Source organism: Pantherophis guttatus, chromosome 7 (genome assembly GCF_059756535.1).
Source record: "Pantherophis guttatus breed Tessera chromosome 7, ASM5975653v1, whole genome shotgun sequence".
Lineage (NCBI taxonomy): Eukaryota > Metazoa > Chordata > Lepidosauria > Squamata > Colubridae > Pantherophis > Pantherophis guttatus.
Genome location: NC_142069.1, coordinates 57,768,371 through 57,795,726, shown reverse-complemented (window position 1 = coordinate 57,795,726; position 27,356 = coordinate 57,768,371). Strand labels below are relative to the sequence as shown.

Genomic DNA, 27,356 nt, shown 5'->3' with positions numbered 1-27,356 from the left:
GTTAATTGTAATCAGTGGTGAAATGTAAAATTCGTTACTACCAGTTCTGTGGGTGTGTCTTGGTGGGGGTAATGTGACTGGCCAACTTTTTTATTTTTTTAAAGCATTTTTTACAACCTATTCAGGCGAATAGGTTGTAAAAAAATGCTTTTAAAAGGTTAAAAAAAGGGGGGGGTCTGAGGACCGCACGCCGCAGCTGTCAGACTGGCTCCTCTCTGCTGTTCTCACCAAACTCCAAAAAACCAAGATTTTTCAAACAGCCTTCTTCCAATTGGATTTCATATTGTCATCTTTTATTTTATTTCTATTCTTGCAGTGTTGCTGTGTTTTTATTTATGTACGGGATTGTTTGATATCAGGTTCTTTTCTATGTATGCGAGCCACTAAGAGTCATTTTTATGAGGCTGCATAAAATATGTTTAATAGTATTTTATAAACATATGTTTACTATTTAAATAAATAGTAACTATATTACTATTATATATTATTACATTATGTGTGTGTGTGTGTGTGTATGTGTGTGTGTGTGTGTGTATGTGTGTACAGTTAATATCTCGGGTTTCTTCCCATGTAATTGTAAACATATCCTTAAAAGGGTAGTAGCGATGTTTCGACGAAATCGCATTCATCATCTTCTGGCTGATGTTCTCGGTTTGGTGCTTATGGGCAAACTGTGTGATCGTAACTGATGTTTTTCTATGAAAAGAGGCAAAGGTGTATTCTGATTGGTCGACAGTGTTGTTGTATTCTGATTGGCTGATGACATAGGTGTATTTTGATTGGGTGGAAGCGCTGTTGCTTGGTTGTGGGTCAATGGATAAGTTATGCTGGAACTGGTGGCAACACAGGCCACCTTTGATCTATGGTTTATATTTTGTGTTAAGATTCGTCTGTCTATGAGAGCAGGTTTCCAAATAGTAGGCAGACGGGAAGTGTCATCACTTTATTCATACAATATGGTCTTTTCTCTATTTCAATGGCCTCTCTGATTATTCTGCCATTGAGATGTTCTATTTTTGCAACTGTTTTTGTGTTATTAAAATTAATATTATGTCCTGTGGCATTTATGTGTTGTACTAATGATAATGTGTATTCTTTCTTTTGTACTGAGTTTTTATGTTCCTTGATGCGCACACTCATTCTTCTGTTGGTCTGTCCAATATATGCTGAGGGGCAGGAAGCACATGGGATCTCGTATATGCCTTGATCTTCTAATTCTATTTTGTCTTTAGGGTTTCTCAGAATAGACAATATCTTTCTATCTGTGCAAAATATGGTTTTGATGTTGTGTCTATGCAGTACTTTGCTAATTTTATCCGTTGTTCCTTTTATATAGGGCAAGATGGCTTTCCCATTGTTTTCAACAGAAGAATGAGTGTGCGCATCGAGGAACATAAAAACTCAGTACAAAAGAAAGAACACACATCATCATTAGTATAACACATAAATGCCACAGGACATAATATTAATTTTAATAACACAAAAACAGTTGCAAAAATAGAACATCTCAATGGCAGAATAATCAGAGAGGCCATTGAAATAGAGAAAAGACCATATTGTATAAATAAAGTGATGACACTTCCTGTCTGCCTACTATTTGGAAACCTGCTCTCATAGACAGACGAATCTTAACACAAAATATAAACCATAGATCAAAGGTGGCCTGTGTTGCCACCAGTTCCAGCATAACTTATCCATTGACCCACAACCAAGCAACAGCGCTTCCACCCAATCGAAATACAGCTACGTCATCAGCCAAACAGAATACAACAACACTGTCGACCAATCAGAATACACCTTTGCCTCTTTTCATAGAAAACGTCAGTTACAATCACACAGTTTGCCCATAAGCACCAAACCGAGAACATCAGCCAGAAGATGACGAATGCGATTTCGTCGAAACGTCGCTACTACCCTTTTAAGGATATGTTTACAATTACACGGGAAGAAACCCAAGATATTAACTGTACCCACATATATACCCGTGAAAACTTACATAGACAAATATCACACCTCTACGGGGAGGAGATGTATAAACTTACCAGAACTTACAAGAAGTTAGAGATAAAAAGAACTCGAATACTGTGTGATTTAACATTTTTATGTCACTGTCATGATCAAAATATAATACCTACTTGCTTTAAATTGAAATTCCATACCTACACAACATCTATCCAACGCATTCTGAGAAGAACTGAAATGGCATTAGTTAGAAATGAAATTCATAGCAAAAGATTCCTATTGGATCAAGTAAACAAAGATCTATTAACTTTATACTTAAAGATAAGCAATATTATTCACCCCATATTATGGGACAAAATAAAACAACTTGCCATCTGGAGATCTGAAATAGAAACCACTCATAAAACTTACAGACATTTAAAGAAACTTAAGAAATTAGAACATAAAAAACCTCTAACCACAGCACAGCATCATTTAAAACAAGTAGTATACAATGTTTCCAATAAAGAACTAACAACAGCAGAAACAAATGTCTTAGCAAAGGGCTTTAACTTTGCAGTGGCACCTAAGAAAATCCCTATAGAAACCATCATATACGAAGTTAAACCAGCTTAAAGAAACTCAGTGCTGATGATGCTGATAAAGTTAGACATGATGTCACCAACATTCTACGCACTAGTAAACCACCTAAAAGCAACTTATCAAAAGAAGAACAAAAAGCACTACAAGTTTTAAAAAACGATAATAGCATAATGATATTACCAGCAGATAAAGGCAATGCAACGGTAGTAATGAACAGAGTGGACTATGAAAAGAAACTGTCTGACTTACTTCAAGATGCCACATATAAACCCATAAACACAGACCCAACAACATATCTAGAAAAAACCACGAAGATAAAGATAAAATCAAGTACTATAAGTAAAGAAATCCAACAAACAATTATTCCCAGAGAAAAATCATCAAAATGTCCAAAACTGTATGGCTTCCCAAAAATACACAAAGATGGAATACCTCTTAGACCCATAGTAAGTTCCATAGGCTCACCGTTACAAAATCTAGCCAAATACCTAGCAAAACATCTACAACCTTATGCAGAATCCGCTGCTTCATATGTACAGAACTCATACCATTTTATACAAATAATGAAAAAGCAACACATAAAAGAAAATGACTTACTTGTAAGCTTCGATGTTGTATCACTATTCACGCAAATACCTGTCAAAGAAGCCCTGTCATCAATTAAAAACAAATATCAACTACCGAAACATATCACAGACTTAACAGAACATTGTTTATCCAACACATATATCATACACAGAGAACAGAGATATAAACAAATAGAAGGTGCACCAATGGGATCACCATTATCACCGGTTATCGCTAATCTTTTCATGGAAGATTTCGAAACCAATGCTTTAGAAAAAACTGTTAACAAGCCAAAATTGTGGCTTAGATATGTTGATGACACTTTTGTGATCTGGCCGCATGGAAGAGATAAACTGGAAAACTTCTTAGTATATTTGAACAACCTCCATCCCAAAATAAAGTTCACCATGGAGATAGAATCAGAAAATCAGTTGCCTTTCCTTGATGTATTAATTTATAAAAAATCTGATGGCACCTTAGGACATACCATCTATCAAAAGAAGACACATACGAACCGCTATCTCAACGCTAAATCACATCACCATCCAGCACAAATAAACTCTGTTGCCAAAACATTAACCACAAGAACTGAACGTCTGGCTGATGAAGCACATTTACAAACAGAATTATATACATTAACTAACATACTGACATCAAATGGGTTCTGTAGAAATAAAATCATCAGTATGATCCAGCATGCAACACCCAGACAGAAGAGAAATCAACAAGAGGAACAAAACAATGGGAAAGCCATCTTGCCCTATATTGGTCTTCTGCGCATGCCCAAGATGGCGCTCCGACGTTGAGTCTCGGCTTCTTGGGGGCGATGCCTCGGCTTGGGGGGGCTCAGGGGGGTCATTTCGAACATCTATGACCCCCCGCCCGGGCGAAGCAACATCTGAGGAGCCCGTTGGGAGCTTTGTCGGCTCCCCGGACCATCCCAGCGCTGAGGGGGATGACGTCAGGACGACGGTGGGTGACGGTCTGCGGCCTGCAGGGGAGCGGCGGCGGCGGTCGCGGGTGGTCATGGCGGCGGCGGCGGCAGCTCCTGGACGACATCGGCATTGTGAGGCCCCTACGGAGGTTCCCCACGCCCCTGGATGCCTCGAGGTGGATCTTTGGAGGCAGGGGGCGGCTGGGGACGTCCGTGGGGGGGCCAATGGCGCGGATGGCGGTGGGGACTGCGGAGGCCGCGGCGGTGGTCGTGACGGGGGCGCCTAAGGTTGGGGCGGCTCCCAAGGGCCTACAGACTTCCAAACAGACGGACCAGGACTTTTCAGCAGTGGTTTTAGATCTGATTTTGGGGTGACTGGAGAGTATACGACCCTTGAGGGAAGGGTTACCTCCAGGGAGACCCAGAGACCCCCCCCCAGGGTGAGCTGGATGGGGGGGACGAAATAGGGGAGCTTCACCCACTAGAATGGAAGGTTGAGGGTTATTGGGGCCGGAAAATGACTACAAACTTATGCGGTTTGAATCCCCCCCCTCCTTCCTTCGGACTGAGTTTTGGCCTATTGGCCTATTACGATCATAGCTTCCCATCCATCTTGGCCTGCTGAACTACTCCTAATTTTTCCCCACTTCCATCTGGCCTGTCTGGATTCCCTACCATGTAGAACTTCTTTGACGAACATTTACGAACTTAAACCTCCTTTGAGCTGGATATTGGATTCCCTGATGCTGCTAATCCCAGGAGGGATACTGGTTCTATGGACATGAGGCCTGAGGAGGCGGAATATGGCTATCCTCATCCTTGAGCTTTCTATCAAAGTCTCCATGGATTGGCCTGGTGAGAGACGGCCGCCCTGGAAACTTTCAGGGTCGAATGATATGCACCTCCTTAGCCACTGTCGTGAGAGGACAGTGGAGCTTGGCAGCCTGACCATGGACTGGAATTTTCCCTACGCTTATAACATCAGCGGTCCCCCACCCTTGGACTGTTTCCCCTGATGGCTATATTTATTCGGTGTCGGAACTCCTCGTCCTGCAAGATTTAAAGATTTTAAGGGGTTCTGGGGGGGGGTTGTAATTATTCTTTTAAAGATACTGGGAAGATGACTATGGCGGATGGGGGGGGAAATCCACCAGGGTCAGAGCCGTGCCCGGCACAGGGTAACAATCCGGGGGGGCACTGGACGAGGGATTGGAAAAGGGATGGGGGACGATATCTATGAGGGCTGTACCATCGGCACGGTGAATGGGAGGGGCAGATATGGCGGGAGCAGGGGACCACATCAGGTGTTGGGGGCTCGCACTTGCTGTCTGAGAGCAATTGCTTGCCCCGGTACAACACATAAATGCCACAGGACATAATATTAATTTTAATAACACAAAATAACACAAAAACAGTTGCAAAAATAGAACATCTCAATGGCAGAATAATCAGAGAGGCCATTGAAATAGAGAAAAGACCATATTGTATGAATAAAGTGATGACACTTCCCGTCTGCCTACTATTTGGAAACCTGCTCTCATAGACAGACGAATCTTAACACAAAATATAAACCATAGATCAAAGGTGGCCTGTGTTGCCACCAGTTCCAGCATAACTTATCCATTGACCCACAACCAAGCAACAGCGCTTCCACCCAATCGAAATACATCTACGTCATCAGCCAAACAGAATACAACAACACTGTCGCCCAATCAGAATACACCTTTGCCTCTTTTCATAGAAAAACGTCAGTTACAATCACAGTTTGCCCATAAGCACCAAACCGAGAACATCAGCCAGAAGATGACGAATGCGAACTCGTGGAAACATCGCTACTACCCTTTTAAGGATATGTTTACAATTACACGGGAAGAAACTCAAGATATAAACTGTACACACATATATACCCGTGAAAACTTACATAGACATATATGTATATCTATATATATGTGTGTGTGTGTGTGTGTATATATATGTATATGTATATGTGTTACAGGAGCAAATGGAAGCACACCACCACCTGAGTTGCAGGGGGATTTGAGCTGGTGAGCTGCGTTGAAGCAGACTGACACCCACCATGAAGAGCTCGCAGGGCCACAAACACGAAGCCAAACAACAACAACGCAGCTCACCAGCTCAAATCCCCCTGCAACTCAGACTAAGCTGAGCACAACCAAGCCCCCACCCAAACAGAACACAACCCCAGCCAATCAGAGCACAGCCAAGCCCCTAACCAATCAGAACACACCTCCACCCAATCAGAACACAGCCAAGTTCCCACCCAATCAGTTCACACCTCCACTAGCAGTTAAAAGGAAGAGACAGCTGCGATCTCACATTGCTCCTGGAAGCACGAAGCCGAGAACACCAGCCTGAAGATGACGAATGAGACTTCGTCGAAACGTCGCCAAGACACTTCCAATTTTACGTGGGAGAAGACCCGAATAACCAAAGACCTACATACAAACACCCGCGAAAACCTGAGAAAACAAATATCCCACCTCTACGGGGAGGAAATCCACCATCTGACCAGGACCTATGAAAAACTCGAAGTCCAAAGAGCTTCCATTTTATGTGACCTTGCATTCCTACGCAACTGCCGAGATCAAAATTTAATCCCCACAGGCTTCCAACTGAAATTCCACTTCAACTCTGCAGCCACCAAACGCATTCTGAAAAGAACAGAACTAGCCCTAATCAGAAATGAACTCCACAGAAAAAGATTCCTCCTAGACCGAATCAACAAATATCTCCTCACACTTCACCTCAAACTCAGCAACAAGATCCACCCCGCACTTTGGGACAAATCCAAACAACTTGCCATCCGGAGAGCCGAAACACAGACCACCCTCAAGACAGACACACACACCAACAAACTCCGAAGACTACAAGAACGCCAGAAACAATCCCCTCCACCCTCACAGCCACACATGAAACAAACAGTGCATAACATCTCAGATAGGATCCTCACCAAAGCCGAAACCAATGTCCTTTCCAAAGGATTCAACTTTGCAGTCGCTCCCAAAAGCATCCCCACTGAAACCATTATATGCGGAGTTGAAACCAGCCTGACCAAAATCAACCCCGACTATGCAAACAGAATCAGACTCGAAATCACCAATATCCTCTGCACCAGCAAGCCACCCAAAAGTAACTTACCCAAAGAGGAACAGACAGCACTACTTAACCTGAAAGAAGACACCAGCATAATAATCCTACCAGCAGACAAGGGCAATGCCACGGTGGTTATGAACACATCTGACTACCAAACCAAATTAACCAACCTACTCCAAGACTCCATATACAAACCCCTAAACACAGACCCCACCACCTACCTGGAAAAAACCACCAGATCCAAAATAAAAGCCTCCCCCATCAGCGAAGAGATTCAGCAAAGAATCATACCCAGAGAGAAATCATCCAGATGCCCTAAGCTTTATGGTCTCCCCAAGATACACAAAAAAGGAACCCCACTTAGTACCATAGTCAGCTCCATAGGCTCACCTCTACAAAACCTAGCCAAATTTCTCGCCAAACAACTACAGCCCTATGCAGAATCCATCACCTCATACGTAAAAAACTCATTCCAGTTCATAGACATCATAAAGCAACAAAAGTTACAGCCCAGTGACCTACTCGTGAGCTTTGATGTCATATCCCTCTTCACCCAAGTACCAATCAAAGAAGCCTTGACAGTTATCCAAAACAAATATAACCCCCCCAAGCACATCTTAGATCTGACCAACCACTGCCTATCCAACACATACTTCATCTATAATGGACAGAAATACAAACAAACAGAAGGAGCACCCATGGGATCACCCCTCTCACCTGTCATTGCCAACCTCTATATGGAATACTTTGAAACCCAAGCCCTAGAAAAATCCGATCACAAACCCAAACTCTGGCTCAGATATGTGGACGACACCTTCATAATCTGGCCACATGGGAAAGAAAAACTGGACAACTTCCTCACACACCTCAACAGCCTACACCCCAAAATACAGTTCACCATGGAAACAGAAGTGAACAACCAACTTCCCTTCCTGGATGTCTTAGTCTACAGAAAATCCAATGGCTCCCTAGGACACACTATATACCAGAAGAAAACACACACAAACCGCTATCTGCACGCACTCTCACACCACCACCCTGCCCAGATCAACTCTGTGGCCAAAACACTCATTTCCAGAACAAAACGCTTAGCTGACGAACAACACCTAAAAACCGAACTACACACCCTCACTAACGTACTCACATCCAATGGATTCCAAAGAAATAAGATCACCAACCTAATCCAAAAAGAAACCCCCACTAAAATCCAAGACAGAGAACAAGAAAACGGCAAGGCCCTCCTCCCATACATAAAAGGCACCACAGACAGAATAAGCAAAATCCTCCACAAACATAACATCAAGACAGCATTCTGCACAAACCGAAAAATATCCACCATCCTAAGGAACCCCAAAGACAAAATTGAGTTAGAAAATCAAGGAGTATATGAAATCCCATGCACCGCCTGCCCCACCACATACATCGGACAAACCAACAGACGAATAAGTGCACGCATAGAAGAACACAAGAACTCAGTCAGAAAAGAGGAACCAACTTCTTCCCTGGTCCAACACCTTAAAGCCACAGGACATGATATTGACTTTAAAAAGACCAGAACTATCGCCAAAACTGAACACTTTAACAACAGAATAATCAGAGAAGCCATTGAGATAGAAAAACGCCCACACAGCATGAACAAACGAGACGATACCTCCCGCCTACCAGCCATTTGGAAACCCGCCCTTATTGACAAACGAGTCCCTAACACGACGAATGACACCAGACCCACACTCACGAGTGCCACACCTGATGTCACCACCACACATCCACGCAGAAAGCAGACTCAAACCCACACTGATAATGAGCCACGACCAAGGACCAGAAGCCAGACCGCAGCTGCATCATTAGCCACTTTAAAACCCTCCAATCCATACATGAAGCAGACTGACACCCACCATGAAGAGCTCGCACGGCCACAAACACGAAGCCAAACAACAACAACGCAGCTCACCAGCTCAAATCCCCCTGCAACTCAGACTAAGCTGAGCACAACCAAGCCCCCACCCAAACAGAACACAACCCCAGCCAATCAGAGCACAGCCAAGCCCCTAACCAATCAGAACACACCTCCACCCAATCAGAACACAGCCAAGTTCCCACCCAATCAGCTCACACCTCCACTAGCAGTTAAAAGGAAGAGACAGCTGCGATCTCACATTGCTCCTGGAAGCATGAAGCCGAGAACACCAGCCTGAAGATGACGAATGAGACTTCGTCGAAACGTCGCCAAGACACTTCCAATTTTACGTGGGAGAAGACCCGAATAACCAAAGACCTACATACAAACACCCGCGAAAACCTGAGAAAACAAATATATATATAATATATATATTATTATAGTGGGACGCAGTGACTCAGTGGCTAAGACGCTGAGCTTGTTGATTGAAAGGTCGGCAGTTCAGTTCGAATCCCTAGTGCCGCGTAACAGGGTGAGCTCCCATTACTTGTCCCAGCTTCTGCCAACTTAGCAGTTCGAAAGCACATAAAAAATGCAAATAGAAAAATAGGGACACCTTTGGTGGGAAGGTAACAGTGTTCCGTGCGCCTTTGGCGTTTAGTCATGCCGGCCACATGACCACAGAGATTTCTTCGGACAGTACTGGCTCCTCGGTTTGAAATGGAGATGAGCACCGCTCCCTAGAGTCGGGAACGACTTAGCACGTATATGTGAGGGGAACCTTTACCTTTACCTTTTAAAACTATATTAAATTTTAAATTATTTCTATTATTTTTAGTTAACAAAAGTTCAAAGTTTCAACATACTGAAACTTAACAAAGCAGAAAGTTTTGAATCCTGGAATCTCAAAATGATATGTAGGCTGTGCCCTGCTCACCCTGAATATCATTCTGGTTCTCTATATTATTCTATTTTTGATACAACTATTCAGCCCAGCAAATAGTATGATATGAACATGGGAATGAGCCAGGATGTGTGGGCTCCACTCTCTGAACTTCAAACAGCATTTAACCAAGACAGGAATTACTGAACTGAGACTTGAGAGGGGAGGGGAGGCAATATGTTTGGTTTGCTGTATCTAAATAATCAATGAATTACAGTAGTACTACTTTGTGAGTGGAATCTACATAGTGAGTGATTATCGCTCCAAGTAATAAAATTGATTTCTGTATTATCTTTGTATAGTCTTTGCTTTAAATAAATATATGTGCTTCTGTTTGTTTGCCACCAGTGTTTCCATTCTAATGAGGTATGAAATATATTGCCCACCCTCCTCTGTTGAAATCATTTGTCTTTTCTGCTGCAGTCTGAAATGCATAATTACCATATTGATCAAAATCAGTAATTGATTTTGGTTTTAAAGATGCAGATGATGTTGTGATATGCTGATATGAGACGGAAATAACTTGCAAATATATGCGTCAAAAATCTTTGCTGCTAGAAAGTTATTCAATAATAGTTTTATTGGTCTGAAATTCACATTTTTCTTTGGTTAAGCACAAATTCTATCAGTAAAAGAATCACTACAGTTATTTAGTCACTCGTGGAACGTATTTCAAGTAGCATTTGTGAATTTCTGAATATTAAGAGTTGCTTTGAGTATTATTCATCTCTGCATGCTGTTTACAGTGAAATTGGAAATCTAAGCAAAAGGATAAACTACCTTCATTCTAGCAGCACTGCTTAATTCCAAGCATTATGGTTTTCATTTGAGTATATTTAATGGTGCCCTAAAATGTAGGTAGAAGAAGAAAAAGATACACTGTATTTTGTTTCTTTTATTTTTTAGGTCAGTCCTTGTCAATCACATGGCAAAAGATCATGCATTCAATATTGGATTGCCAGATAACATTGTGAACTGTAAGGAGTTTTTGGATGTTCTTCAGAAAAAAATTGACAGGTACCTATTTGTATATGGCCAAGAATTAAAACCTGGGTTAATTGTCTGGCTTCTCAAACCTGGGTAAATTGTCCAAAATTGGGAAAAAGTGACACAGGAAAGGATAGCGCAAGCACAGCCAGTGTCAACCCTGAAGCTGGCCTGACTGAGGCCATTTTAAGACTTCAGCGCTGAGACACTGGAGAAGAGGTATAGGGAGGAGGGAATAGAGATAGTTGGGGTTTATAGTCAAAACAAAATACTTTCTCTTGGGAACCAAAGACGTTCTTGCAGCTGCTCGGAAGGAGGGGACTGGAGTCACCTAGCAACTGGACAGTATCCTGATTGGACCATGTGAATGATTGTTCTGAGAAAGTGAAAAACTTTTAATTAGGTGAAAACCGCAGGAATAGGCAAAGTCAGTTTTCACCAGCCTGTGCCAATATGATTTATCCAATAAACTTATTCTTTGAGGAATTTACCTACCTCAGAGTTTTGTTTGCTATGCGTATGTTACTTGGAACCCTGACAGCCAGGACATTTCAATTAATTTAAAGTAGTTTATTACCGTATGTTTTGGACTATAAGATGCACCGGTGTATAAGACGCACCAAGATTTTGAAGAGGTAAGCAAGAAAAAAAAGTTTTTGCCCTCCCCGTCCCCCAGGAGCACTCTACAGGCCTCCCAAACCCTCTGTGCGTCCCGTTTTTGCGAAAAACAGGCCCGTTTCTTGAAAATATGTGATGCGCCGGAGGGGGGGGCTTCAGGAAGCCAAAAATGGCTGTGTTCGGTGTATAAGACGCACCAATATTTCCACCCTCTTTGGGGGGGGGAGTGTGTCTTATACTTCAAAAAGTACGGTAATATTGGGTAAAAAGGATCTTCTGATAGAAAAGTTTGAGAATGAAGGACAAAGTCTGGGAAGCACTGAATTAAAGTATCTACATAAGTGGTATGTGATATTAGTTTTGTCTATGGAGATTCTCAGTCATTCAGTCACAATTGTCCCAAAGGTACTTTTTCAAGAGTCAATTGGACTTTCTCGTTTTTCTTTGAAGACTTTTCACTTCTCACCCAAGAAGCTTCTTCAGCTCTGACTGAATGGGGAATAGAAGGATTTATACTCCTTGGAAAAAGTTGGTCATTTGCATTCTTTTAGCGAGTCGTCGAGGCCACATGGAGGTTTATCTGTTGTCAGGGTCACCTGATTAGTGCAAATGGGAATGGAGTCTTCTTGGAACTGTTGAAAGGACTGTGTTGTAGACTGGAAATAGATAATGTCATATCCGTCCCCCTCTGTTGAGAGAGGGCTGTTCAATTTTGACATAGATGGCACAGGAAGGGTTCACCAAACATATCAACTCTGTGGACAAATACATCAAATTCACATGGGAAAGTGTTAAGGAAAATAGTCTAGCCTTCCTGGACTGTTCAGTACACATCAAAGAATACAGAAGCCTGTAAACATTGAAGTTTACAGAAAACCCCTACACACAGATCAATAATTACATTTTGATTCCCACCACCCACTGGAGCATAAAATGGGAGTCATCAGAATCCTACACAACCAAGCTGAAGGCCTGCCTATGAGCAAAGATGGGAAAGACAAAGAACTAAAACATATCAAGGAAGCCCTCAGAACGTGTGGCTATCCCAAATGGGCCTTCATCAAATCTCAAAAAAGACCCTATAGGAGCTCCTCCATAGCAGACAACAAAGAATACAATAAATGAAGCAACGTTATCATTCCATACGTTGCAGGAATATCGGAGAAGCTTAGGAGGATCTTCAGCCAACACAACATACTTCAAACCCAAGAATACCCTAAGGCAGAAACTTGTCCACCCCAAGGATAAAACACCCAGACACAAACTAAGCAATGTGGTATGTGCAGTAAAAGGCAATGAGCCATGTGCAGATCTCTGCATTAGGGAAACAAAACAACCACTTCATAAACACATGGCACAACATAGGAGAACAAACCCATCAGGACTAGATTCAGCAGTCCATCTGCATTTGAAAGACAAAGGCCACTCTTTTGAAGACAGCAAAGCCCACAATTTGGACAGAGAGGACCACTGGTTTGAAAGATGGGTCAAAGAGACTATCTATGTCAAAATTGAACAGCCTTCTCTAAACTAGAGTGGGCGGGATATGACATCATCTATCTGCAGTCTATAACACAGTCCTTTCAACAGTTCCAAGAAGGATCCACACCAGTGTTGGGTTTCTAGTGGTCTGCCCCGGTTCGGGTGAACCAGTAGTGGCGGCGACGGGAGGCTCTGCCTACCCGCTCGGACATCATCACGGTCACTCTGCGCATGCACAGAAGGTTCTGCGCAGAAGTGCCCTGCGTGCGCACTCCCGATTCCGAACCGATAGCAAAGGTAAGTGGAACCCACTACTGCTCCACACCCATTTGCACTAATCAAGTTTGACCCTGATGACACAGATAAACCTCCAGGTGGCCTTAACAACTCACTGAAAGAATGCAAATGACCAGTTGTCTGTAAGGAGTATAAATCCTTCCATTCCCCACCATCCAGTCAGAGGTGAAGAAGCTTCTTGGATAAAAAGCTAAACATCTTCAAAGAAAAACCAGAAAGTCTAATTGCCTCTTGAAAAAGCACCCTTATGTTATTAGTTTTGTTTTATAATGGTAGCTCCACATTCTGTTTTAAATTTATATATTTACTTTCTCTTTTTTCTTCTCTTTTTTAATAAATAAAAAGTTGAATTACCACTGTTCTGAATGTTGTATCTTTTCTGAAACTGTCTATTACTGATTTACCTGACATCTATTTAATCATGGAAGGATTTGGGAGGCTTTTAACATTGCTGTGAGTTAATTATAAAATAAGTCATATTGTTGTGGGTTAGTTATAAAATAAGTGATATTTGAGCCTAGATTCCGGGCACTTTAATTTTTATTTTTAGATTTTTTTATTCCATCTTTTTTTCATATGCAGTTCATGGCACAAAAATACCAATATTCTTTCCTTCTGTTTTCCCTCTATAACGACCCATAAGGTGAGTTGGGATAAGAGAGAGAGAATGATTGGCTCAAAGTCACCCAGCTGGTTTTTCATACCTAAAGTGGGATTAGAATTCACAATCTCCTGGTTTATAGGCTAACACCTTAACCATTACATTAAACTGCCTCTCCAGTTTAACAATTGAACAGAGTTGATTTTGGATGCTGCAGATGTTGCTTGAATAATTTATTAACAAAAGTTTTCTTAAATATCTTTCTGATGCCTATAAAGAGAGTCTTACATATTTAAAAATGAACCAGTTTGGTTAGCATCACAAGTAATTTTGCTAATTGATAGTATTATAATAATTTCATTTTTCTTTTGCTAACTCCTAGTTTCCAATGTTTATACTGTGAAAAAACATTTGGGGATAAGAACAAACTCAAGGACCACATGAGGAAGAAGCAACATCGTAAAATCAATGCTAAAAACCAAGAATATGACAGATTTTATATTATTAATTATTTGGTAAGCTGTATGTATACATATATATATTTAATTTATATTTCCTTTTAATTATATTGAATTAATACCAAGTTGCATTTTAGATCAACAATAAAATACCAACTATTAATGTGCTTCATGCACAGACGGGTGATCATTTAACTGGGTTCAGTCAAATGACTGTTTCAGTTTTTGACCAACTAAAAGTGGCTATTATTGGCTGTTAATTTGGGGCTACAGAATCAATTGTAAGGTTACAAAATCAACTGTAACTGTTGATATAATTTAAGTTGGTATAATTTAAGAACAGCCTGTGCCTTTAAATTGTAAAGGAAATAGCTACAAAACTGTAGTAATAACATAGACCATAAAAGCTACTGTGAAGCAATTATGGAACTCAGAACTCTATTATAATGCTATAAAATCATATCAGATTACAATTTTAGATTTAAAAAAAATAAGTTTATCAATTTTAAAATAACTATATAGTATAGTAAAAATAAGATATAAGTGAATCTGTGTTATCTGTAATACACCATAACTGTTGGGGATTGAGAATTTTACAGGCAATTCTGTCTCTTTGGGTTATTCAGAATTAAAGCACTTTTTCCTTGTTGGCAGTTATCTTCTTGTTGTCAACCTTTACCTTAGAATTTTTCAAGAAATCCTTCCAACTTAATAGTTAGTTGATTAATTGCTTGGCAGCCTTAAGTGGTTGAGATACACTTACAGTACATAAAGACTCTCAGGTTGCAAACCTTCATTAGTTAATGCAATGTATTACAATTCTTAATTTCAGAATTCTTGCAAATAATTAAGCAATATTTTAAATTGTTTAGAAAAAATATAGTAGGCATACAAAACATGTGCTGTGTTCCAATCCTCTGTAATTTGGGAGTTTTAGATCCTCTGGACATTTCTGAACTCATGAAATGAAGAGGTAATTGGACTGAATATAAATACTTTGTCATTTCACAATTTTAGGCAATACAGATACCTCCTGCGTTAAATCGCATGTTTTAAATTGGCAATAAAAGGCCAAGCTCTTGTCACAATGTCCAAAGATCACATAGTAGCTATGTACTGATTTATTTTTGTTGGATCACTTGCAGTACCCAGAGAAATCCAAGTAAAAATCACCAGTGATAAAACTGAAAGTCAAGAAAGTTAACCTATACCACCAAATTATTTGTATCTTGTTCATTCTGAAGAACAGGTAATCCTCGAGTTACGACAGTTCATTTTGTGGCTGTTCGAAGTTACGCAATAACTCCCCCAAGTGTCCCCCCAAAAGTCCCGAAATTACTAATGCTGAAGCACCATAGCAGTCATTTGCCCTTACAAACAACCGCAGAGGCATTGCAACATTCAACCTATTCCCCCCTGCCTGCCAAAACTGATTCCCCTCCTCCCATCCTACTGCACCAGACTCACCTTGCAAAGAACTGTCTCCGCTCTGCTGTGGTTTCTTTGCCTTGAGGTTTTTGAAAGCTCCCCGCACAAAATTGATAGCTTGCTCCATCATCCAGTCAGCTTGGCCCTGTTCTCTGCCCGCCTCTTCCTCCTCCTCCAGTTTTTCCAGCTCTATTCTCTGTTCCACTGGGGACTGCCACAGTTTCTGCAGGTGAAAGTCACCTCCAAGGGCTTCTCTTCCCAGTCCTTCCTTCCAATGCCCAGGGACCACCATTCAGAGAGATCCAGCCAGGAAAGGGGCCTGGATGAAGCCTCCCCCCAGCATTCGGTCTCCTGGTCACTCGCTTGAGCTGACACTGTGTGCACGGTCCCCACGTTAGAAGTGATGTCCTTTCCAGGCTGATCACAATTGCAGATTCTGCTTAATGTCAGACCTGCCCCAGTTTAATCCCTTAAGGAAATAAAACTCTTGACTCCATTTGAAGTGAAAGGCACTTTTACTAAGGAATACTGATTGCAGTAGAATCAAGTGGAATCTGAAATTCCCACTCAGCAATACAGAACTAAAACCCCAGTTTCCCTAGACCTCCCCCCGTAATCCATAGCATAGCCAATCCAGCATCACTGTGATATTGTGATAAACTCTGAGATGTTTGGGTTGGTGAAATTCCACACTCAGGGCAAACGAACTTGAGGATGCCAGGGCACCAGCACAAATTGGATTCCAGGCTGCTCTGTTCTTCTTCAACTGTCAATTCCCCCTCCGAATTTCCCATCATAAAAGTGTGCAGCAATCTCATCATTTCCCCCCCTTATTAAAAAAACTTCATTGTCACTTTAAATGTACACTAATCGGTGTACATTAAAATGAAAATTTGTTGCATACAGCTCTCAAAGGGTCACCATCTCCAATATACACTACATAAACATGACAAAGAAAGAAAGAAAAATTATGTATATACCCACATATATTATATGATACAGAGAAACAACATAGTCTAATTTGCATGTATAGATGTACATGATGAGAAAAATGAATCTTGCGAGTTTACCAGAAGGATGGCATAGGGAACAAAGCTGTTACAGAATCGGGTAGTCCTGCTAGAAATACTGCAAAACCTCCTCCCAAAGGGAAGCAACAGAAACAGGCCGTAAAGTGGGTCTGTGGCAGGTATGGGTTTCACTTACCTTTGCTACTGGTTCACTCGTGTGAAGCTTCTGTGCGTGCAAAGCTTCTGCATATTTGATGACGTTTGGGTGGATAGGCTGAGCCTCCCGCCACCGCTGCTACTGGTTCACCTGAACCGGAGCGAACCGGTAGGAACCCACCACTGGTGTATGGGGTCTCTAACAATGCTTTGAGCTCTAAGCACAGGCGCTTTTAAGCAACATCCTAAATAATGGGAAGCGAGCTTCCTATAATCTTCTCAGCTGTCCTTACCACTCTCTGTACAGACCTTCTAGCTGAGGCACTGCTACCATCAAACCAAACAGTGATGCAACTTGTTAAAATGCTCTCAATCATTCCTCTGTAAAAAGTGGCCAGGACAGAAGGAGAAAGATGTACTCTCCTCATCCAACACAGGAAATGCAGACGCTGGTTTGCACACTTCACTAAGGATGACATGTGGAGAGACCAATTCAGATTGTTAATTATCTGCACCCCCAGATACTTAATACGTTTGACCACCTCTACAGCTCTACAGCTGCATCCTTGATACTGAGTGGAGTATGACCATGATGGCTTTTTCTAAAATCTATGATGATCTCCTTTGTTTTATTAACATTTAGAACCAGGTTACTTTTATTGCATCAGTCCACCAGAGTCTTCACCTCTTCCTTATAAGCATCTTCGTTATTGTTCTGGATAAGGCCCACCATTGCCGTGTCATCTGCATACTTCACAAAATGATTTGTAGCAGATTTGGCACAGCAGTCATAGGTCATCAAGGTGAACAATAGCACACTCAAGATACAGCCCTGTGGGGAACCTGTACTCAAGGAGATGGAGTTGGAAACTTTTCTTCCAACTTGCAGAAACGGGGGTCTATCAATAAGGAAATCAAGTATCCAGTTACATAAAGGAATATTAAAACTTAATAGGCCCAGTTTGTTCACCAAATGCTGAGGAATGATTGTCTTGAATGCTGAACTAAAATCAATTCATCTGCACATAAATATTCTCCTCCTCCAGGTGCGCCAAGCTAAGATGAAGCATACAGGAAGTGCATCATCTATAGAGGTACTTCTGGTAAAGGATTATATGGTTTCATGCCTTCTCCCTACATTTGACTCATTACAGTCAAATGTAGGGAGAAGGCATGAAACCATATAATCCTTTACCAATCTCTCAAAACACTTCATCATAATGGAAGTGAGTGCAACTGGACGGTAATCATTAAAGCATGTATTGGTTTTTTGAGCACTGGTACAATGATTGCAGTCTTAAAACATGACGGAACCATGGCCTGATGCAATGAGAGATTGAAGATGTCTGTGAGAACAGTGGCCAACTGGTCAGCACACTCCTTAAGTACTTGCCCAGGGGTATTATCAGGACCTATAGCTTTTTTCTTTTTTTTTTTTGTAAACAAGTTTTATTAACATTTTTTCTTTCATCACACATATTTTATGAACAGAGTGTTGTCCAGGTCACATCTTATACATCTTATATATATTAATTTTTATAATCTATTCCAATCTTCCCACTTTTTCCATATTCATCCCTTTTATATAATTCTTTATCACAAATTCATCATTTTTCACCATATCTTGTTATTTCATCTCTTCTTTCTCCTCCCCCCCCCCCCAATACATTTTATATATTTCCAATTTCGGCCACAATATTCTTTTTCCATATTTCTTTATCTGATCTTAATCTCTTCTTAATACATAATACATAAACAGTATCACTATCCACCCTTTAATTCCTAATTTCTTACACTAACATCAATTAATTATCTTATTTCTCCTTTTGCAGAATATATTTCTCAAAATCCCCATCCCACTTTTTAACATTTCAATTTTGTCTCTTAATTTAACTTGTCTTCATAATTAAATCCAATTGCCATTTCATACTTTATTTGCTATTCTGTTTTGCTATAAGCAATATACATCATCATATTCACTTCTTACATTAAAACCCTTTAACTTAATTGACAGTCTACAATTAATAATATTAATACAGTTCCCTTAAATCTACTAATAACCTTATTTCCCTTCCTCCTTTCCACTATTTTTTCCCTCTTTAACCATTTTCTCTTGGTCTCTCCAAAATTCCACTTCTTAATAATTTCCTCCTTTTATCCCATTCTTTTAACTTCTTCTTTTTCTTTTTTTCTTTTTGTATTTATTATAGCTTTTCTCCTGAATCCTTTTTGTCACTTTTAAATATATTACTCAAGTAATTCTCCCCAAGCCTTTTAATCTCTTTCCACTATTTCCTTCTTTTCCCTTTGATTGATTCTTTTGGGGGGAATATTCCCCCCCATCCACTCTTTTTTTGCCATTGTTAATCCCAGTGAAATCATCTAACTGCTTTTTGCATTCAATTCCTTTTCCTTCAATATTATTTTCTTGCTCCTCATTTATGCTCATTTTTTCCTGTTCTGTGTGTTCCAGCAAAATTTCTGACTTTTTATTACCCTTTAGTGATCCACACATGTTTTTAAACATCTCAATTAATTCCTCACACATCCAAGACTCCATATTGTCAATTTAAAAAATTGTTAAAGCTTTTGATTTATATTTAATTAAAATTTTAAAGTCCATATAGTCTCTTTTTAGTTCCAAATAGTATCCAGTTCAAATATTTATCCAATCCACTCCAAGTTAAAGCTTTGTTATCTTCCACAACTGTTGAGAGTTGAAACCAAGCAGTTCAGAAAAACAGATATTCCTTAAAAGTTCTCACAGTTTCAGGATTATCTTTTATTAGTCAAGGTCACAGCTGTTATTTTCTCTTCTATCTTCCAACCAATATTGCAGTAGTCTCTTTCTGCCAACAGATGTCACTCTCAAATCCACAATATTCTCAGATCAACTGAGTATCAAAGCTGTCAAAATATTTTAAATCCACATAAAGAGTGCTTTTCCTCGGGTTTCTTTTATTATTTTTAGTTTCTCCAGGTCCAATTTTAAATCCAGTTTCTTTTTTTACCTGTGAGTTGGCCAATCACTCACCCGGTACCAGCACTCCGTTCAGACACTGCTCCTGCACAAAAAACCTAGTCCGGTTATCCTAGCTTCAGAGCAGTCATTTTTCAATGGCCTTTCAAGGAACTTGCCTGTTCCTCTTGGTCATCCAAGGCACCTCTCCTTCTTCACCATTCCTACAGGACAGTTCCGGTCCGAAGACTCCCCCAACAGCGGTTTGTCCGGCTGGATTTTCATGGAGGTTGTCAGAGCCCACTATTTTTCCAGCCGGTCTCACCACGACGCTTCCGGTTTCTTCAGAACCCATAGCTTTTTGAATGTTGACTTTCCACAGGACCTTCCAAACAGCAGTTGTATCAAACCTGTTCATCAGGAAGGGGGACAGCCTTCCTTCCTGGAATGTTGTTTGCAGCCTCCAAACTGTCCAAAAAACATGTTTAGCTTGTTTAAAAAATCTATGTCACTCTTACATGTCAGGGAAGATGCCTTATAGTCGGTAATAACTCGAATACTTTGTTTTATGTTTGTTTGTTTGTTTTATTAAATTTGTATACCGCCCTACTCCCGAAGGACTCAGGGCGGTGAACAGGCACAAGATAAAATACAGAAATACAAAAGTTAAAAACAATTTAAAACCAAATTAAATAATATTGGCCCACGACAATTAAAATCCCAATAAATTTAAAACAAATTAAAATTTCAATTTAAAATTTAAAAGAAAGGGGAGAAAAATTAGGCCAGGCCGGCTTGCTGGAATAAAAGGGTCTTAAGAGCACGGCGGAAGGTGCGCAGATCCGGGATCCTCCGTATCTCCGGGGTGAGCTCATTCCAGATAGTGGGTGCCCCCACAGAGAAGGCCCTCCCCCTGGGGGCCGCCAGTCGACACTGCTTGGCTGATGGCACCCGGAGGAGACCCTCTCTATGAGAGCGTACCAGCCGGTGGGAGGCTATTTGTGGTAGTAGGCGGTCCCGTAAATAACCAGGTCGTAAGCCATGGAGCGCTTTAAAGGTGGTAACCAAAACCTTGAAGCGCACACGGAAGACCACCGGGAGCCAGTGCAGCTCGCGCAGGAGAGGTGTTACACGGGAGCGCCATGTTGCTCCCATAACCACCCGCGCGGCCGCACTCTGCGCCAGTTGGAGCCTCCGCGTGCTCCTCAAGGGGAGCCCCATGTAGAGAGCATTACAATAGTCCAGTCGGGAGGTGACAAGGGCATGAGTGACTGTGTGTAGGGAGTCCCGATCCAGAAAGGGCGGATCAGGCGAACCTGATGAAAAATCCTCCCGGTCACGGCCGTCAAGTGCTCTTCTAAAGACAGCCGTGAATCCAGGAGGACACCCAAGTTGCGAGCCCTCTCCATGGGGGCCAGTGATTCGCCCCCAATAGTCAGCGATGGCATCAACTGACTATATCGGGACATCGGAAACCACAGCCACTCGGTCTTGGATGGGTTGAGCTGAGCCTGTTCCTCCCCATCCAGATCCGCACGGCCTCCAGACACCGGGACATCACTTCAAGGGCATCGTTGGGGTGGTCCGGAGTGGAGATGTACAGCTGGGTGTCATCAGCATACTGATGGAACTTCACCCCGAAACCACGGATGATCTCGCCCAGCGGCTTCACATAAAAGTTGAACAGAAGGGGCGAGAGGACCGACCCCTGTGGCACCCCACATACGAGGGGCCTCGGGGACGACCTCTGCCCCCCTGCCAACACAGACTGCAACCGGTCAGAGAGAAAGGAGGAGAACCACTGTAGAACAGTGCCCCCCACCCCTAACTCTTCCAGCCGGTGCAGCATGATACCATGGTCGATGGTATCAAAAGCCGCTGAGAGATCTAATAGGACCAGGACAGAGGAGCAGCCCCTGTCCCGAGCCCTCCAGAGATCATCAACCAACGCGACCAATGCCGTTTCCGTGCTGTACCCAGGCCTGAAGCCCGACTGGAACGGATCCAGATACGTCGCTTCATCCAGGTACTGGGGGAGCTGTCGCGCAACCACACTCTCAACTACCTTCGCCACAAAACGAAGGTTGGAGACTGGACGATAATTAGCCAACACTGCTGGGTCCAGGGAAGGCTTCTTGAGGAGAGGCCTCACCACCGCCTCTTTCAAGGCGGCGGGGAAGTCACCCTCACCCAACGAAGCATTTATAATCCCCTGGAGCCAGCCTCGCGTCACCTCCCGGGAAGCCAGCACTAACCAGGAGGGGCACGGGTCCAATAAACAAGTGGTCGCGTTCAGTCTACCCAGAATCCTGTCCACGTCCTCAGGGGTCACAGGATCAAACTCATCCCAGATAACATTCTCAAGACCTGCCCCAGTCCCTCCCCCTGAGACTACCCAGTCGGAGTCCAAATCTTCCCGGATCTGAGTGATTTTGTCATGCAGATACTGAACAAAATCCTCGGCTCTACCCTCCAAGGGGTCCTCCCGCGCTTCCTCACTGAGGACTACAAGCATAGGCTTTCCAAGCAGAAGAAAGACCTGCAGGCCAGGTGCCAGCGCCTGGAGGCTAAGCAGGCTGAGATGGTCAGCCAGTTCCAGACCATGATGCTGTCCTTCTGGAACAAGGCCCTTCGGCTCTTCGCACCAGCGGCACTTCCCTCCAGGCTTCACCCAAAGCCCCGCACCAGGAGTCTAAAGCAGACCCCAAGTCGGAATTTCTGCCCCCCTCTGACCTGCACAAAAAGAACCAGAAGGGGGAGACTCTGCAGCAACACAAACATTCATTGCATGTATCCAGCCTAGGGGCCGTAGTTTGAGGGGTCCTCAAATAATTTTTCTGTGGACCACCACTGGTCCATGGACCACCGGTTGGTGACCACTGCTTTGAACCATAAGAAACTTCTTTATTTCCCCAAAAATTTACAGTACTGGAAGATTAAAATAAAATTACTCTTATCTATAACAGTCTGAGCCCAGGAAGATCTACAAACCATAGATCAGTTCCTGTAAGGAAATGGGGACCCATCATGCATAGGTAAATGGTTTCATTGTACAGGATAGCACATTAAAGAAATCCATCCTAAAACTAGACTTTATGTCAATGCAGAGAAACAAATATAGTGCCTTGTATTTCACTATCTTTTAGTAATGCTCAGTCTTATTTCAATCCAATGTATTGGTATTCTCAGGTAGCTAATACTCTTTATCAGTATACTAACATAGGAACTCAGACATTTTCCTGAAAATGAAAGACTTCTTTTTAATCCATCCGTCATTTATTCAAAGAGGGCTTATCTTGCTCCATAGAGCTTTCCACTAGACTAGTACTTTCCACAACAATGCAGAAAAGTACATAAAAATAGTTAAATACATTGGATGATTTCCATATCCTATAATGAGCATGCCATCAGTACTTAATTGTTAGGACCTTTTTTTGAATCACACACATTTATCATATGAGTCAGGAATACAATCATTACAAAATCCAGCAAACCTAAGAAATGAACATGATTTGGGTTCCATAATAAAACTGTGATACGGGTCAAAATTCAGTTCCTGTAAGGGATTGTCATGCTTGCTATGGACTCTTGATGAAATCCCATATTTCCTTGCATTTGAGTTATTTTCACAAGGAGAAATACATTTCCAACTGAGTGAATTAATATTTTACATAAAAAACTATGAAATTACTTTATCTTAAGTACCCCATCAGATAAGGTACAGACAAAACTTAGATGAGATAAAGGTGAGCCAGTGACTCTCCAGGTGTTACTAAGCTGCAGCATTCAAGTTCTTCAGTGGATATCACCAAGGGGAAGGATTGCTGAGAGTTTCCATTTCTAATTTAGGAATGTCTGCTTTTTCTGAATAAATCTAAAACTTTTAGTTTGCTTAACACATTTTTATTTTTTTCAGGAATTTGGGAAGTCCTGGGAACAGGTTCAGTCAGAAGATGATCAAGAATTGTTCCACAATCAAGAAGAGTATTTGGAATTTTTGTTTCATATTTAAGGGCTAGTAACATGGGCTTCTTTAGGCTTGATGACATGATAATGATAGACAAAATAGCAGTCACTGAAAAAATTAAAAATGAGATTTTCAACATTTTCAAGTATGATTAGTAATTATGGGGAATGGAAGTGAATTGGGATAGTCAGATTAAAAAAGGATAATTTAATACCTTTCATTTTATTTTTTAAATTATATCAGTTCTGTCCTCACTATCAGTTAGTCTGTGTGCAGCTCAACATGTAGCTAAATCTACCTATCCGCCAATAAAACAAACTGTGTGCATAGATCTAGATGCTTTATTGAAAGAACAAGATATGGTGAAACTGGGGAAGATAGAAATACATATAATGAGAACCAAATACAAGATAGGCAGGATTGAGTTACTGCTGAACATAACAATTAATAAATACAAGCAATCTAAATCTTACCAGTGATGCTCTGTCTGGGATGTGGATTTGTCCTTGGATGAACATGTGCCACAGATTAAGATGGATTCTTCTTTGTGCTTCTGTCTCCTCCAAATGCTAAAGAAAAATGAAGTCTGGCTTCCCAGCGTGCACTTGTTTTGAGAGTGCACTTGTTTTGAGAGTGCAGGCTGATGGGTAAAGGGATTGGGTCAACTTCAAAACAATATAATTGGTATTTGTCTGTCCGGCCACTAGATGGGGATAGAGAGCAACAATAGTATATAAAGATTATAAATTGGCATGACAATATCCCACCTCAAATTTACTTTTGCACCCTAAGGAAAAAATGTTAGTGTAATGATTGCCTCTCCTGCCAACTTAAGAAAGTAAAGACTCTTGAAACGTGGTCGTTCAAAAGGAACCTTTTATTAAGCAGAAGTGAAAGCAAGCAAGTTAAAGCAAGATCTGAATACCCTTAGGCAAGACAAGTAGGATTAAAGCAGTAGAGACCTCTCCCTTTAAATCAGAATGCAGATTTTAGCCAATACACAAGTGTGAAGATGTTTTCTTTACTAGTTTCCCTGAGAACCCAAACAAACATGTATTCACACTGTTATCCTTTAAAGTAAAACGATCCACATGGCTATCATAAACATTCCTCCACGTTAAGAGGATCTCAGGGCTCTTTGGTGCCAGGATATAGGTTGTAAAATATCTGTTGACACAAGCAATGCTATTAAATCACAATGGAGTCAGAATATTATGGTGGCATCATTGCAGTACATGGAAAAGAGATAGCGGGGAGGTGTTGGTTTTTAGCGGGATAAAACTATACTTAAGCTTAAAAACATGGCATCTACTTTGTTTTGCTGCTAAAAATTAACCACTTAAATTTTGGTAACTGCAAAAAAAACCCCATTCTGGGATATGTTATTTTTTTCTTTCTTTGACATAAGCAGCATCCAGTCATAAGTACCTTTGACCCATTTGGGTGATGTATGTTGTTACAATTTATAACAGTTAATAGATGGAATAGTTATCTCCTCAAAATACTAAGACCAAGAATAAGAAGAAAATAGCAGCATGCTTGGGAATTGCAAAACTTGCAATGCTACAAAAATAATATGTGGGAAAAAGTATATATGACAAAACAACGTAGAGTGGATTAAACCTGCTCAGTGATAACAGAAAACTGAGTATCTTCAGGGGTAGGAAGGAGGAACTAAAAGCCAATGGGGACAGGTATGGAAGAGGAAATAGTTTAAGATTGCAGCTGACTGATGAGAGCAGAATTACACCTTTCTGCTTTTTGCAGGAATAGATGAGTTAAAACAGATTTTGTTTCCATGCCTACAATTTTTCTAATAATTCCAAAATGCCAGTTACAGATGGTTCTTTGCATTGTTTTTTTTTATAGGGACTGGTCTGATTGGGAAGAACATCCTGTTTGTGCAATCTGTCTCTTCTGTGAAAAGCAAACTGACACCACAGAAAAACTCTATGTTCACATGGAGGTAAGAAGAATGTAGTAATGTATAATTTTAGATTATGCATTGTAAATTACATATTGTGGGTTTGTTAGGAAGGTATTTGTTTTAGCAGGTTCTTTATTATGAATTTCTTTATTCCATTTAGATCCAATTTTCCCCCAAGAGCTCAGAGGAACTTTCATGAGGTTCCTCTTCATTTTATCTACAATAAACCTGTAAAAAAAAGTTGGGCAGAGAGATGAACCGGTGAATTTCCCTGACTAAGGGTAGACTTACATCTCCCCAGTCCTTAACACCTTAGCCATTATAATACACCAGTTGTTTGTTATTTCTTTCTTTGTTCCTTCCTATCTTCTACCATCCTCTGGAATCCATTTAAGCTCATGCCGACTGTTTCAGTGACTCCATCCTGCCACCTCATTCCCTGTCGTCCCCTTCTTCTTTTGCCCTCGATTTTTCCCAGCATTAGGCTCTTCTCCAGCCAGACTTCCTTCTCATTAGGTGGCCAAAGTATTTGAGTTTCATCTTCAGAACCTGGTCTTCTAAAGAGCAGTCAGGGTTGATCTCCTCTAAGACTGACCGGTTTGATCGCCTTGCAGTCCAAGGGACTCGCAGGAGTCTTCTCCATCACCATAGTTCAAAGGCCTCAATTCTTTGGTGCTCTGCCTTTCTTATGGTCCAACTTTCACAGCCATACATTGCAACTGGGAAAACCATAGCCTTGACTATATACACTTTTGTTGGCAGGGTGATGTCTCTGCTTTTTAGTATGCTGTCTAGATTTGCCATAGCTTTCCTCCCCAGGAGCAAGCGTCTTTTAATTTCTTTGTTAGTATTCATTAATTTTAATGGAATTATAGCCTTGGATAGATAGATTAGATGCAGAGCTATTCATGTTGGAGAAAGGAGGAACATCTTGACTCAGAAGTTTCAGGAAATCTATTTTAAATCGTTTAGGGGTTTAGATAAATGTATGGTGGGCTTCAGATTTAGTAGAGAATGATGTATAGACACTGATCTTGCTCTTAAAGGGCAGCTATGCTTTCCATGAATGTAATGTAGCACTTTTGTTTGCGGTCTAGGATTCCATTTAATTAACATTCTAGATGTGTGGACAGGATACATGGTGCAAAGAATACAAGTACACCTCTCCATAAAACCTCCAGTATCAACACATGAGGTTTGTAAAAGAGAATCCAAAGAATCAGAATAGAGCTGGAAGGTACCTTGAGGGTCTTCTAGTCCAACCCCCTGCTCAAGAAGGAGACCCTATACCATTTTAGATAGGTGGCTGTCCAGTCTTTTCTTAAAAACCTCCAGTGATGACGCACCTACAACTTCTGAAGGCAAACTGTTCCACTAGTTCAGGGATCGGCAACCCACGGTTCCAGAGCCACAAGCGGTTCTTTGGGCCCTCTGCCACGGCTCCCTGTCCCATCACTGGTTTGCCCC

General features: G+C 41.4%; 1 protein-coding gene across 2 annotated transcripts in view; it reads left to right on the top strand.

The window, feature by feature from the left end:
• The window catches only part of ZNF277 (zinc finger protein 277), a 136,142-nt gene that overhangs the window by 93,723 nt on the left and 15,063 nt on the right, over nt 1-27,356 (top strand). For both annotated transcript variants that reach the window (XM_034408857.3, XM_087874163.1), the window contains 4 exons: nt 10,906-11,016; nt 14,367-14,499; nt 23,912-23,979; nt 25,832-25,928. In XM_034408857.3, the coding sequence (XP_034264748.1) occupies nt 10,906-11,016; nt 14,367-14,499; nt 23,912-23,979; nt 25,832-25,928 (409 nt within the window). The remainder of the gene's footprint in view (nt 1-10,905; nt 11,017-14,366; nt 14,500-23,911; nt 23,980-25,831; nt 25,929-27,356) is intronic.